We start from the raw sequence: 15,462 nt of genomic DNA, 5'->3' as shown, positions 1-15,462 counted from the left end.
TCATTTCATAACAATGCAAACGTACTACAGTGAAGAGAAGGAAAGTACGTTAGGTATTGTATTATTGACATTCTGTTTCGTTGAACGTTTCTCAGTATACTATTGTTCCTTTATGAATGATAATGAACAACAGGAATCAGCGGGTTTGCATGCAAATGAAACCTAGGTAAGTCTTACTTGTTCTGCAAATAGAAATGAGTGGCGTATGTATTCGAGGCGTTATACAAATACTTTTTGGGTATTTTGGTGGCCCTAAAAAGGGCCGTTTGAGTTGGTTGGCTGTTCTAGGTAGTCAGTGTTTAACCGCCGAATCCGTACAGGGTACGTCCTTGTCTCTTGAGAGCGTAGACGACATCCATGGCTGTGACAGTCTTCCTCTTGGCATGCTCGGTGTATGTGACGGCATCCCTGATAACATTCTCAAGGAAAACTTTGAGGACACCACGTGTCTCTTCGTAGATCAGACCAGAGATACGTTTGACACCACCTCGGCGAGCCAGACGACGGATTGCAGGCTTGGTGATACCCTGGATGTTATCACGCAACACCTTCCTGTGCCTCTTGGCACCTCCCTTTCCGAGTCCCTTTCCTCCTTTACCTCTTCCAGACATGTTTACAGACTGCTAGCAGTGACTGAAAATGAACCGGTAGCGCAGATCACCCATGCTATATACAAATCTGGAGGCCGTGTGAGAAGACCTCTCCGCTTTTATAAGCGCGGTTTTCATTGGTCGAAAATAACTACACTCTCCTTAGCCGTGTTGTACGGGATAAAGCAGTGTGTACTTAACAGTATTTGTGAATAAAGTGCATACATATATCATGTCCCAAAACATTGTTAATCAATAATCAAATGAGGATGAATTTAACGCTGTAAACCGATACTTACCGTCAACAAATAAAGCATCATAGTGTATATTATTAGGTCTTTTCACCACATGGTGAAAAGACCTATTTATTTTGTTATGTTTCTTATTCTTATTCTTCTTATTATTATTGTTATTGTTGTTATCATTATTATATTGAATTAGCCAAGTAAATAATTGTGTATAATATCATGCATAACATGAATACATCCAAAATTCATTACGATCTCCAGTACCCAAAGCACGCGACCCACCCAATTTAATATATATTATATATACACATCCCCAAAAAAATAACACTCCGAGAAAAAAAAAATCACCCCCAAAAAATTTTCGCCTCGCTCCGCTCGGCGGGATATGCAAATCAAATCAAAACAACAACAAAACAAACCAAAACCACAACACCTACCCACCCCCTTTTTTTTTTATTACTTTTTTTTTTTTTTTTTTTTTTTTTTTTTTTTTTTTAAACCTAACCCTTTTTTTTTTAAACATTAAACACAACCACAAAAAAAACAAAACAAAAAACTCAAAATAACCAAAACAAACAAAAACAACAAAACACACAATTACAAACATTAAATACATTCTAAAACAAACAACACCAATTACAAAAACCAACAAACAACACCAAATTAACACTCAATAGCCAAACCTTGAAAAACATACCCTACCATTTCAAATAATCATCTCATTTTATTACCACAATCCTATCTATTCAAGCATTTATTTCATGCTTGCTAAAAACACCACCGTAATAATCATTTCATAATCATTTCATAATCATGTCTATTAACAATTCAAATTGCGTATTATCGAGCAATTAATGGCACTTTTTGTGAGATGTGGTGGCCCTGAAAAGGGCCGTTTTGGTATGTGGGCTACAAAGTGTACAGCTTAAGCACGTTCTCCTCGGATACGGCGGGCAAGCTGGATATCCTTGGGCATAATGGTGACACGTTTGGCGTGGATGGCGCACAAGTTGGTGTCCTCGAAAAGTCCAACCAAGTAAGCTTCGCTGGCTTCCTGCAGAGCCATAACAGCAGAGCTCTGGAACCTCAAGTCGGTCTTGAAATCTTGGGCGATTTCACGGACAAGACGCTGGAATGGCAGTTTCCTGATGAGGAGCTCGGTGCTCTTCTGGTACCTACGGATTTCTCGGAGAGCGACTGTTCCAGGCCTGTACCTGTGAGGTTTCTTCACTCCTCCGGTGGCTGGTGCACTCTTACGTGCAGCCTTTGTGGCCAGCTGTTTTCGTGGAGCCTTTCCTCCGGTGGATTTACGAGCGGTCTGCTTTGTACGAGCCATTTCGGTTGTTGTGTTCCTGTCGGAGTTCAACGATAGAATGAGAGAAATCTCCAGTCACCTATTTTTGTCCTCCCCGCTACGCTACAGACGATGGTCGCGATTGGGTAGTGTAATGTGTCAAGTCAATTTTGATTGGTTCGTTCAGACGGTCGTCGACTGGCCGTCAGGCATGTACATTCCGCCAAGTTTCAATCCTACCTAGGTTGTCTTGAAACCGTGTCAAGAAAACATGTCATTTCCTCGATCAATTGTAAAGAACTTGATTACAACTCATCATTGACAATATCTATAAAATGCATAGGGTGACAGTCTGTACATAATTACGCATTTAGTGTCGTAATTAACATTACAGTTCGACATTTCATTTCAGCAAACAAACACAACAAATATAACGGTAAACACACACGTGTACAACAAGATATGAAGTTAAACGTGTGCAACGGTTATTTACATATGTACTCTCTCTCTCTCTCTCCACATTGCATTGACATGGCTCAAAATCTTAAATACTTCCAATTACTGTGCTTTGTTTTGTTTTTGTTTAGTTCTTTTTGTGTAACGTCTTACATAAACACGATAAGTGACCTCTCCGCTGTGTTTGTTATCTCTCATTCTTCCAACCCACTGTGTATACATCTATATATGTGTGGTAAAAATAATAACAATAATAATACTAATAACAATAAGTGTACTTCTGCTACTACTACAACAACAACTACTAGCACTTATGATGATGGTGATAATTATAATATTATTAATAATAATATTAACAACAACAAAGCTGTGATTAGGACAGTGTATATTTCATACGGTGCAGTGTGGAATGATTTAGACATGTACAATTATTAATTTTTTGTTATCAACAGTGTTATAGTGCACCTCGAAGTGTAAGGCGTGTCTGATTTCTTTTTTTTGATTTGATTTGATATGTGATTAGATTATAAAGCATGCGTAAGTTTTCGAGTGCTATCAAACAGGCACTTCTCGAGAAAAGTGGGTGGCCCTGAAAAGGGCCGTTTGTTTTTGGTGTGAAGCTCCAGAAAGGCCGTTTACTTGGCTGGCTTCTGGGTCTTCTTGGGGAGAAGGACGGCCTGGATGTTGGGGAGGACACCTCCCTGTGCAATGGTAACACCAGACAGAAGTTTGTTCAACTCCTCGTCGTTTCTGATGGCCAACTGAAGATGACGTGGGATGATCCTGGTCTTCTTGTTGTCTCTGGCAGCGTTTCCTGCCAATTCCAACACCTCAGCTGCCAAGTATTCGAGGACAGCGGCCAGGTAGACTGGGGCACCGGCACCAACTCTCTCGGCATAGTTTCCTTTACGGAGCAGACGGTGGATACGTCCGACAGGGAACTGAAGCCCTGCACGGGATGATCGGCTCTTTGCCTTTCCCTTTACTTTTCCTCCCTTTCCACGTCCAGACATCTTGATACGATCGGCTAGTTACTGTCAACAGTGTTAAGCAGAATGAGAGGTCGGCCACATCATGAAGCGTTATATACCCCAAGGTAGGATCGAAATTGCAACGAGCGTAAAGTAGGGGGTGTTTTCAGTGAGCGTGTAAGGTTCGAGTGATTTGGGCATTACAAGACTCGATCCTACCTGAGAGGGCGATGGTATATAAGAGGGGTTTGTGGCGGGCTGTGTGTTATTCGTATCGGCACTCGTCGTACTAGCAACATGGGCCCTAAACAAGTAGGTTCGAAAGGAGCAAAGAAGGCCGCCACTAAGGCAAAGGCCAGTCGTGGAACTGACAAGAAAAGGAGGAGGAAGAGGAGGGAATCCTACAGCATCTACATCTACAAGGTGTTGAAACAGGTGCACCCCGACACCGGAGTGTCCAGCAAAGCCATGTCCATCATGAACAGCTTTGTCAACGACATCTTCGAGAGAATCGCCGCTGAGGCTTCCCGTCTGGCCCACTACAACAAGAGGTCCACCATCACTAGTCGGGAAATCCAGACTGCTGTCCGTCTCCTTCTCCCCGGTGAATTGGCTAAGCACGCCGTCAGCGAAGGCACCAAGGCTGTCACCAAGTACACCAGTTCCAAGTAAACTTGTAGCAAAGTTTACTACAACAAACCAACCAAACGGCCCTTTTCAGGGCCACCCACATTCCTCAAAAAGCCCTGTGATCTCTCGAAAATTATACGCTTTGTCTGCGTAAGACTTGACTTGCTTCAGTGTGTGTCGTCGTGTGATTTGTTTGTAATATGTAAAAGAGAACTGCTATAGTAAGGAAACGAATGAGAAATATAATCATCATGTAGCAATGAAATATATGAAAACATATCCGTCCAAATATCATGTGGAGTTGTTGGTAAGTTAGTGTTGATTGATTTACATTTAGATTAAAGTAAAGACGAAATAATACCACCTTGTAACATGGTTCCATGTGCATGTGTGTTTGATATCATAATACTTTGGTATAACCTTATTTCAAACCTACCAATGCATGTACTATAGCTCAATAACGGAATAGTGTATGGATTGATTATCTTTGTTTTCATGTATTAATTGCAACGATGTAAGATCAACCCATGTTCTGTGTATTTATGGAGAAGTGTGCATAAGTTTATAAGAATTAGGCCGTGTTTTATTTCAATGATAAAACACAGCCAAAATATGTACATATCAACTGAATCGAATTGAATCTGAATAGATATGATTATGGAATGGAAAGGAAAGAAAATAAAATGAAATTGATAGTTTGGTAAGTATTTGTTTTCTGTTGTATTTATTTGCTTATGGGGGACCGTTGTAAGTGTCATTTCATAACAATGCAAACGTACTACAGTGAAGAGAAGGAAAGTACGTTAGGTATTGTATTATTGACATTCTGTTTCGTTGAACGTTTCTCAGTATACTATTGTTCCTTTATGAATGATAATGAACAACAGGAATCAGCGGGTTTGCATGCAAATGAAACCTAGGTAAGTCTTACTTGTTCTGTAAATAGAAATGAGTGGCGTATGTATTCGAGGCGTTATACAAATACTTTTTGGGTATTTTGGTGGCCCTAAAAAGGGCCGTTTGAGTTGGTTGGCTGTTCTAGGTAGTCAGTGTTTAACCGCCGAATCCGTACAGGGTACGTCCTTGTCTCTTGAGAGCGTAGACGACATCCATGGCTGTGACAGTCTTCCTCTTGGCATGCTCGGTGTATGTGACGGCATCCCTGATAACATTCTCAAGGAAAACTTTGAGGACACCACGTGTCTCTTCGTAGATCAGACCAGAGATACGTTTGACACCACCTCGGCGAGCCAGACGACGGATTGCAGGCTTGGTGATACCCTGGATGTTATCACGCAACACCTTCCTGTGCCTCTTGGCACCTCCCTTTCCGAGTCCCTTTCCTCCTTTACCTCTTCCAGACATGTTTACAGACTGCTAGCAGTGACTGAAAATGAACCGGTAGCGCAGATCACCCATGCTATATACAAATCTGGAGGCCGTGTGAGAAGACCTCTCCGCTTTTATAAGCGCGGTTTTCATTGGTCGAAAATAACTACACTCTCCTTAGCCGTGTTGTACGGGATAAAGCAGTGTGTACTTAACAGTATTTGTGAATAAAGTGCATACATATATCATGTCCCAAAACATTGTTAATCAATAATCAAATGAGGATGAATTTAACGCTGTAAACCGATACTTACCGTCAACAAATAAAGCATCATAGTGTATATTATTAGGTCTTTTCACCACATGGTGAAAAGACCTATTGTTTTTGTTATGTTTCTTATTCTTATTCTTCTTATTATTATTGTTATTGTTGTTATCATTATTATATTGAATTAGCCAAGTAAATAATTGTGTATAATATCATGCATAACATGAATACATCCAAAATTCATTACGATCTCCAGTACCCAAAGCACGCGACCCACCCAATTTAATATATATTATATATACACATCCCCAAAAAAATAACACTCCGAGAAAAAAAAAATCACCCCCAAAAAATTTTCGCCTCGCTCCGCTCGGCGGGATATGCAAATCAAATCAAAACAACAACAAAACAAACCAAAACCACAACACCTACCCACCCCCTTTTTTTTTTTATTAATTTTTTTTGGGTTTTTTTTTTTTTTTTTAAACCTAACCCTTTTTTTTTTAAACATTAAACACAACCACAAAAAAAAACAAAACAAAAAACTCAAAATAACCAAAACAAACAAAAACACAACAAAACACACAATTACAAACATTAAATACATTCTAAAACAAGCAACACCAATTACAAAAACCAACAAACAACACCAAATTAACACTCAATAGCCAAACCTTGAAAAACATACCCTACCATTTCAAATAATCATCTCATTTTATTACCACAATCCTATCTATTCAAGCATTTATTTCATGCTTGCTAAAAACACCACCGTAATAATCATTTCATAATCATGTCTATTAACAATTCAAATTGCGTATTATCGAGCAATTAATGGCACTTTTTGTGAGATGTGGTGGCCCTGAAAAGGGCCGTTTTGGTATGTGGGCTACAAAGTGTACAGCTTAAGCACGTTCTCCTCGGATACGGCGGGCAAGCTGGATATCCTTGGGCATAATGGTGACACGTTTGGCGTGGATGGCGCACAAGTTGGTGTCCTCGAAAAGTCCAACCAAGTAAGCTTCGCTGGCTTCCTGCAGAGCCATAACAGCAGAGCTCTGGAACCTCAAGTCGGTCTTGAAATCTTGGGCGATTTCACGGACAAGACGCTGGAATGGCAGTTTCCTGATGAGGAGCTCGGTGCTCTTCTGGTACCTACGGATTTCTCGGAGAGCGACTGTTCCAGGCCTGTACCTGTGAGGTTTCTTCACTCCTCCGGTGGCTGGTGCACTCTTACGTGCAGCCTTTGTGGCCAGCTGTTTTCGTGGAGCCTTTCCTCCGGTGGATTTACGAGCGGTCTGCTTTGTACGAGCCATTTCGGTTGTTGTGTTCCTGTCGGAGTTCAACGATAGAATGAGAGAAATCTCCAGTCACCTATTTTTGTCCTCCCCGCTACGCTACAGACGATGGTCGCGATTGGGTAGTGTAATGTGTCAAGTCAATTTTGATTGGTTCGTTCAGACGGTCGTCGACTGGCCGTCAGGCATGTACATTCCGCCAAGTTTCAATCCTACCTAGGTTGTCTTGAAACCGTGTCAAGAAAACATGTCATTTCCTCGATCAATTGTAAAGAACTTGATTACAACTCATCATTGACAATATCTATAAAATGCATAGGGTGACAGTCTGTACATAATTACGCATTTAGTGTCGTAATTAACATTACAGTTCGACATTTCATTTCAGCAAACAAACACAACAAATATAACGGTAAACACACACGTGTACAACAAGATATGAAGTTAAACGTGTGCAACGGTTATTTACATATGTACTCTCTCTCCACATTGCATTGACATGGCTCAAAATCTGAAATACTTCCAATTACTGTGCTTTGTTTCTTTTGTTTACTTGTTTTTTGTGTAACGTCTTACATAAACACGATAAGTGACCTCTCCGCTGTGTTTGTTATCTCTCATTCTTCCAACCCACTGTGTATACATCTATATATGTGTGGTAAAAATAATAACAATAATAATACTAATAACAATAAGTGTACTTCTGCTACTACTACAACAACAACTACTAGCACTTATGATGATGGTGATAATTATAATATTATTAATAATAATATTAACAACAACAAAGCTGTGATTAGGACAGTGTATATTTCATACGGTGCAGTGTGGAATGATTTAGACATGTACAATTATTAATTTTTTGTTATCAACAGTGTTATAGTGCACCTCGAAGTGTAAGGCGTGTCTGATTTCTTTTTTTTGATTTGATTTGATATGTGATTAGATTATAAAGCATGCGTAAGTTTTCGAGTGCTATCAAACAGGCACTTCTCGAGAAAAGTGGGTGGCCCTGAAAAGGGCCGTTTGTTTTTGGTGTGAAGCTCCAGAAAGGCCGTTTACTTGGCTGGCTTCTGGGTCTTCTTGGGGAGAAGGACGGCCTGGATGTTGGGGAGGACACCTCCCTGTGCAATGGTAACACCAGACAGAAGTTTGTTCAACTCCTCGTCGTTTCTGATGGCCAACTGAAGATGACGTGGGATGATCCTGGTCTTCTTGTTGTCTCTGGCAGCGTTTCCTGCCAATTCCAACACCTCAGCTGCCAAGTATTCGAGGACAGCGGCCAGGTAGACTGGGGCACCGGCACCAACTCTCTCGGCATAGTTTCCTTTACGGAGCAGACGGTGGATACGTCCGACAGGGAACTGAAGCCCTGCACGGGATGATCGGCTCTTTGCCTTTCCCTTTACTTTTCCTCCCTTTCCACGTCCAGACATCTTGATACGATCGGCTAGTTACTGTCAACAGTGTTAAGCAGAATGAGAGGTCGGCCACATCATGAAGCGTTATATACCCCAAGGTAGGATCGAAATTGCAACGAGCGTAAAGTAGGGGGTGTTTTCAGTGAGCGTGTAAGGTTCGAGTGATTTGGGCATTACAAGACTCGATCCTACCTGAGAGGGCGATGGTATATAAGAGGGGTTTGTGGCGGGCTGTGTGTTATTCGTATCGGCACTCGTCGTACTAGCAACATGGGCCCTAAACAAGTAGGTTCGAAAGGAGCAAAGAAGGCCGCCACTAAGGCAAAGGCCAGTCGTGGAACTGACAAGAAAAGGAGGAGGAAGAGGAGGGAATCCTACAGCATCTACATCTACAAGGTGTTGAAACAGGTGCACCCCGACACCGGAGTGTCCAGCAAAGCCATGTCCATCATGAACAGCTTTGTCAACGACATCTTCGAGAGAATCGCCGCTGAGGCTTCCCGTCTGGCCCACTACAACAAGAGGTCCACCATCACTAGTCGGGAAATCCAGACTGCTGTCCGTCTCCTTCTCCCCGGTGAATTGGCTAAGCACGCCGTCAGCGAAGGCACCAAGGCTGTCACCAAGTACACCAGTTCCAAGTAAACTTGTAGCAAAGTTTACTACAACAAACCAACCAAACGGCCCTTTTCAGGGCCACCCACATTCCTCAAAAAGCCCTGTGATCTCTCGAAAATTATACGCTTTGTCTGCGTAAGACTTGACTTGCTTCAGTGTGTGTCGTCGTGTGATTTGTTTGTAATATGTAAAAGAGAACTGCTATAGTAAGGAAACGAATGAGAAATATAATCATCATGTAGCAATGAAATATATGAAAACATATCCGTCCAAATATCATGTGGAGTTGTTGGTAAGTTAGTGTTGATTGATTTACATTTAGATTAAAGTAAAGACGAAATAATACCACCTTGTAACATGGTTCCATGTGCATGTGTGTTTGATATCATAATACTTTGGTATAACCTTATTTCAAACCTACCAATGCATGTACTATAGCTCAATAACGGAATAGTGTATGGATTGATTATCTTTGTTTTCATGTATTAATTGCAACGATGTAAGATCAACCCATGTTCTGTGTATTTATGGAGAAGTGTGCATAAGTTTATAAGAATTAGGCCGTGTTTTATTTCAATGATAAAACACAGCCAAAATATGTACATATCAACTGAATCGAATTGAATCTGAATAGATATGATTATGGAATGGAAAGGAAAGAAAATAAAATGAAATTGATAGTTTGGTAAGTATTTGTTTTCTGTTGTATTTATTTGCTTATGGGGGACCGTTGTAAGTGTCATTTCATAACAATGCAAACGTACTACAGTGAAGAGAAGGAAAGTACGTTAGGTATTGTATTATTGACATTCTGTTTCGTTGAACGTTTCTCAGTATACTATTGTTCCTTTATGAATGATAATGAACAACAGGAATCAGCGGGTTTGCATGCAAATGAAACCTAGGTAAGTCTTACTTGTTCTGTAAATAGAAATGAGTGGCGTATGTATTCGAGGCGTTATACAAATACTTTTTGGGTATTTTGGTGGCCCTAAAAAGGGCCGTTTGAGTTGGTTGGCTGTTCTAGGTAGTCAGTGTTTAACCGCCGAATCCGTACAGGGTACGTCCTTGTCTCTTGAGAGCGTAGACGACATCCATGGCTGTGACAGTCTTCCTCTTGGCATGCTCGGTGTATGTGACGGCATCCCTGATAACATTCTCAAGGAAAACTTTGAGGACACCACGTGTCTCTTCGTAGATCAGACCAGAGATACGTTTGACACCACCTCGGCGAGCCAGACGACGGATTGCAGGCTTGGTGATACCCTGGATGTTATCACGCAACACCTTCCTGTGCCTCTTGGCACCTCCCTTTCCGAGTCCCTTTCCTCCTTTACCTCTTCCAGACATGTTTACAGACTGCTAGCAGTGACTGAAAATGAACCGGTAGCGCAGATCACCCATGCTATATACAAATCTGGAGGCCGTGTGAGAAGACCTCTCCGCTTTTATAAGCGCGGTTTTCATTGGTCGAAAATAACTACACTCTCCTTAGCCGTGTTGTACGGGATAAAGCAGTGTGTACTTAACAGTATTTGTGAATAAAGTGCATACATATATCATGTCCCAAAACATTGTTAATCAATAATCAAATGAGGATGAATTTAACGCTGTAAACCGATACTTACCGTCAACAAATAAAGCATCATAGTGTATATTATTAGGTCTTTTCACCACATGGTGAAAAGACCTATTGTTTTTGTTATGTTTCTTATTCTTATTCTTCTTATTATTATTGTTTGTTGTTATCATTATTATATTGAATTAGCCAAGTAAATAATTGTGTATAATATCATGCATAACATGAATACATCCAAAATTCATTACGATCTCCAGTACCCAAAGCACGCGACCCACCCAATTTAATATATATTATATATACACATCCCCAAAAAAATAACACTCCGAGAAAAAAAAAATCACCCCCAAAAAATTTTCGCCTCGCTCCGCTCGGCGGGATATGCAAATCAAATCAAAACAACAACAAAACAAACCAAAACCACAACACCTACCCACCCCCTTTTTTTTTTATTACTTTTTTTTTTTTTTTTGTTTTTTTTTTTTTTTTTTTTTTAAACCTAACCCTTTTTTTTTTAAACATTAAACACAACCACAAAAAAAAACAAACAAAAAAAAAACAAAACAAAAAACTCAAAATAACCAAAACAAACAAAAACAACAAAACACACAATTACAAACATTAAATACATTCTAAAACAAGCAACACCAATTACAAAAACCAACAAACAACACCAAATAACACTCAATAGCCAAACCTTGAAAAACATACCCTACCATTTCAAATAATCATCTCATTTTATTACCACAATCCTATCTATTCAAGCATTTATTTCATGCTTGCTAAAAACACCACCGTAATAATCATTTCATAATCATGTCTATTAACAATTCAAATTGCGTATTATCGAGCAATTAATGGCACTTTTTGTGAGATGTGGTGGCCCTGAAAAGGGCCGTTTTGGTATGTGGGCTACAAAGTGTACAGCTTAAGCACGTTCTCCTCGGATACGGCGGGCAAGCTGGATATCCTTGGGCATAATGGTGACACGTTTGGCGTGGATGGCGCACAAGTTGGTGTCCTCGAAAAGTCCAACCAAGTAAGCTTCGCTGGCTTCCTGCAGAGCCATAACAGCAGAGCTCTGGAACCTCAAGTCGGTCTTGAAATCTTGGGCGATTTCACGGACAAGACGCTGGAATGGCAGTTTCCTGATGAGGAGCTCGGTGGTCTTCTGGTACCTACGGATTTCTCGGAGAGCGACTGTTCCAGGCCTGTACCTGTGAGGTTTCTTCACTCCTCCGGTGGCTGGTGCACTCTTACGTGCAGCCTTTGTGGCCAGCTGTTTTCGTGGAGCCTTTCCTCCGGTGGATTTACGAGCGGTCTGCTTTGTACGAGCCATTTCGGTTGTTGTGTTCCTGTCGGAGTTCAACGATAGAATGAGAGAAATCTCCAGTCACCTATTTTTGTCCTCCCCGCTACGCTACAGACGATGGTCGCGATTGGGTAGTGTAATGTGTCAAGTCAATTTTGATTGGTTCGTTCAGACGGTCGTCGACTGGCCGTCAGGCATGTACATTCCGCCAAGTTTCAATCCTACCTAGGTTGTCTTGAAACCGTGTCAAGAAAACATGTCATTTCCTCGATCAATTGTAAAGAACTTGATTACAACTCATCATTGACAATATCTATAAAATGCATAGGGTGACAGTCTGTACATAATTACGCATTAGTGTCGTAATTAACATTACAGTTCGACATTTCATTTCAGCAAACAAACACAACAAATATAACGGTAAACACACACGTGTACAACAAGATATGAAGTTAAACGTGTGCAACGGTTATTTACATATGTACTCTCTCTCCACATTGCATTGACATGGCTCAAAATCTGAAATACTTCCAATTACTGTGCTTTGTTTCTTTTGTTTACTTGTTTTTTGTGTAACGTCTTACATAAACACGATAAGTGACCTCTCCGCTGTGTTTGTTATCTCTCATTCTTCCAACCCACTGTGTATACATCTATATATGTGTGGTAAAAATAATAACAATAATAATACTAATAACAATAAGTGTACTTCTGCTACTACTACAACAACAACTACTAGCACTTATGATGATGGTGATAATTATAATATTATTAATAATAATATTAACAACAACAAAGCTGTGATTAGGACAGTGTATATTTCATACGGTGCAGTGTGGAATGATTTAGACATGTACAATTATTAATTTTTTGTTATCAACAGTGTTATAGTGCACCTCGAAGTGTAAGGCGTGTCTGATTTCTTTTTTTTGATTTGATTTGATATGTGATTAGATTATAAAGCATGCGTAAGTTTTCGAGTGCTATCAAACAGGCACTTCTCGAGAAAAGTGGGTGGCCCTGAAAAGGGCCGTTTGTTTTTGGTGTGAAGCTCCAGAAAGGCCGTTTACTTGGCTGGCTTCTGGGTCTTCTTGGGGAGAAGGACGGCCTGGATGTTGGGGAGGACACCTCCCTGTGCAATGGTAACACCAGACAGAAGTTTGTTCAACTCCTCGTCGTTTCTGATGGCCAACTGAAGATGACGTGGGATGATCCTGGTCTTCTTGTTGTCTCTGGCAGCGTTTCCTGCCAATTCCAACACCTCAGCTGCCAAGTATTCGAGGACAGCGGCCAGGTAGACTGGGGCACCGGCACCAACTCTCTCGGCATAGTTTCCTTTACGGAGCAGACGATGGATACGTCCGACAGGGAACTGAAGCCCTGCACGGGATGATCGGCTCTTTGCCTTTCCCTTTACTTTTCCTCCCTTTCCACGTCCAGACATCTTGATACGATCGGCTAGTTACTGTCAACAGTGTTAAGCAGAATGAGAGGTCGGCCACATCATGAAGCGTTATATACCCCAAGGTAGGATCGAAATTGCAACGAGCGTAAAGTAGGGGGTGTTTTCAGTGAGCGTGTAAGGTTCGAGTGATTTGGGCATTACAAGACTCGATCCTACCTGAGAGGGCGATGGTATATAAGAGGGGTTTGTGGCGGGCTGTGTGTTATTCGTATCGGCACTCGTCGTACTAGCAACATGGGCCCTAAACAAGTAGGTTCGAAAGGAGCAAAGAAGGCCGCCACTAAGGCAAAGGCCAGTCGTGGAACTGACAAGAAAAGGAGGAGGAAGAGGAGGGAATCCTACAGCATCTACATCTACAAGGTGTTGAAACAGGTGCACCCCGACACCGGAGTGTCCAGCAAAGCCATGTCCATCATGAACAGCTTTGTCAACGACATCTTCGAGAGAATCGCCGCTGAGGCTTCCCGTCTGGCCCACTACAACAAGAGGTCCACCATCACTAGTCGGGAAATCCAGACTGCTGTCCGTCTCCTTCTCCCCGGTGAATTGGCTAAGCACGCCGTCAGCGAAGGCACCAAGGCTGTCACCAAGTACACCAGTTCCAAGTAAACTTGTAGCAAAGTTTACTACAACAAACCAACCAAACGGCCCTTTTCAGGGCCACCCACATTCCTCAAAAAGCCCTGTGATCTCTCGAAAATTATACGCTTTGTCTGCGTAAGACTTGACTTGCTTCAGTGTGTGTCGTCGTGTGATTTGTTTGTAATATGTAAAAGAGAACTGCTATAGTAAGGAAACGAATGAGAAATATAATCATCATGTAGCAATGAAATATATGAAAACATATCCGTCCAAATATCATGTGGAGTTGTTGGTAAGTTAGTGTTGATTGATTTACATTTAGATTAAAGTAAAGACGAAATAATACCACCTTGTAACATGGTTCCATGTGCATGTGTGTTTGATATCATAATACTTTGGTATAACCTTATTTCAAACCTACCAATGCATGTACTATAGCTCAATAACGGAATAGTGTATGGATTGATTATCTTTGTTTTCATGTATTAATTGCAACGATGTAAGATCAACCCATGTTCTGTGTATTTATGGAGAAGTGTGCATAAGTTTATAAGAATTAGGCCGTGTTTTATTTCAATGATAAAACACAGCCAAAATATGTACATATCAACTGAATCGAATTGAATCTGAATAGATATGATTATGGAATGGAAAGGAAAGAAAATAAAATGAAATTGATAGTTTGGTAAGTATTTGTTTTCTGTTGTATTTATTTGCTTATGGGGGACCGTTGTAAGTGTCATTTCATAACAATGCAAACGTACTACAGTGAAGAGAAGGAAAGTACGTTAGGTATTGTATTATTGACATTCTGTTTCGTTGAACGTTTCTCAGTATACTATTGTTCCTTTATGAATGATAATGAACAACAGGAATCAGCGGGTTTGCATGCAAATGAAACCTAGGTAAGTCTTACTTGTTCTGTAAATAGAAATGAGTGGCGTATGTATTCGAGGCGTTATACAAATACTTTTTGGGTATTTTGGTGGCCCTAAAAAGGGCCGTTTGAGTTGGTTGGCTGTTCTAGGTAGTCAGTGTTTAACCGCCGAATCCGTACAGGGTACGTCCTTGTCTCTTGAGAGCGTAGACGACATCCATGGCTGTGACAGTCTTCCTCTTGGCATGCTCGGTGTATGTGACGGCATCCCTGATAACATTCTCAAGGAAAACTTTGAGGACACCACGTGTCTCTTCGTAGATCAGACCAGAGATACGTTTGACACCACCTCGGCGAGCCAGACGACGGATTGCAGGCTTGGTGATACCCTGGATGTTATCACGCAACACCTTCCTGTGCCTCTGCACCTCCCTTTCCGAGTCCCTTTCCTCCTTTACCTCTTCCAGACATGTTTACAGACTGCTAGCAGTGACTGAAAATGAACCGGTAGCGCAGATCACCCA

General features: G+C 41.1%; 6 protein-coding genes and 1 pseudogene across 6 annotated transcripts; 3 read left to right on the top strand and 4 right to left on the bottom strand.

Annotated features, from left to right (window-relative positions):
* Positions 1-299: 299 nt before the first annotated feature.
* Positions 300-5,554, bottom strand: LOC132564908 (uncharacterized). The gene is made up of 4 exons (XM_060229521.1): positions 5,262-5,554; positions 3,358-3,376; positions 1,842-2,192; positions 300-623 (listed from the first exon to the last, which is right to left on the bottom strand). The coding sequence occupies exons 1-4, from the start codon at positions 5,552-5,554 to the stop codon at positions 300-302; spliced, it is 987 nt and encodes a 328-aa protein (XP_060085504.1).
* Positions 3,856-4,857, top strand: LOC132564909 (histone H2B). Its single transcript, XM_060229522.1, has one exon. The coding sequence runs from the start codon at positions 3,857-3,859 to the stop codon at positions 4,229-4,231; it is 375 nt and encodes a 124-aa protein (XP_060085505.1). The 5' UTR covers position 3,856; the 3' UTR covers positions 4,232-4,857.
* Positions 5,555-6,691: 1,137 nt separating the features above from the next.
* Positions 6,692-8,830, bottom strand: LOC132564912 (histone H3). Its single transcript, XM_060229525.1, has 2 exons — positions 8,802-8,830; positions 6,692-7,103 (listed from the first exon to the last, which is right to left on the bottom strand). Exon 2 carries the CDS (start codon positions 7,100-7,102, stop codon positions 6,692-6,694), a length of 411 nt encoding a protein of 136 aa, XP_060085508.1. The 5' UTR covers position 7,103; positions 8,802-8,830.
* LOC132564906 (histone H2A) lies at positions 8,143-8,526 on the bottom strand. Its single transcript, XM_060229518.1, has one exon. It carries the CDS (start codon positions 8,518-8,520, stop codon positions 8,143-8,145), a length of 378 nt encoding a protein of 125 aa, XP_060085501.1. The 5' UTR covers positions 8,521-8,526.
* On the top strand, positions 8,775-9,776 carry LOC132564910 (histone H2B). The gene has a single exon (XM_060229523.1). The coding sequence runs from the start codon at positions 8,776-8,778 to the stop codon at positions 9,148-9,150; it is 375 nt and encodes a 124-aa protein (XP_060085506.1). The 5' UTR covers position 8,775; the 3' UTR covers positions 9,151-9,776.
* Positions 9,777-10,161: 385 nt separating this feature from the next.
* LOC132564930 (uncharacterized) lies at positions 10,162-15,409 on the bottom strand (annotated as a pseudogene).
* LOC132564932 (histone H2B) lies at positions 13,713-14,714 on the top strand. Its single transcript, XM_060229542.1, has one exon. The coding sequence runs from the start codon at positions 13,714-13,716 to the stop codon at positions 14,086-14,088; it is 375 nt and encodes a 124-aa protein (XP_060085525.1). The 5' UTR covers position 13,713; the 3' UTR covers positions 14,089-14,714.
* Positions 15,410-15,462: the final 53 nt, after the last annotated feature.

This window comes from Ylistrum balloti, unplaced genomic scaffold (assembly GCF_031769215.1).
Source record: "Ylistrum balloti isolate Yb309-2 unplaced genomic scaffold, AGI_CSIRO_Ybal_v1 Utg373174, whole genome shotgun sequence".
Taxonomy (NCBI): Eukaryota; Metazoa; Mollusca; class Bivalvia; order Pectinida; family Pectinidae; genus Ylistrum; species Ylistrum balloti.
This window is presented reverse-complemented; position numbering and strand designations above follow the sequence as displayed.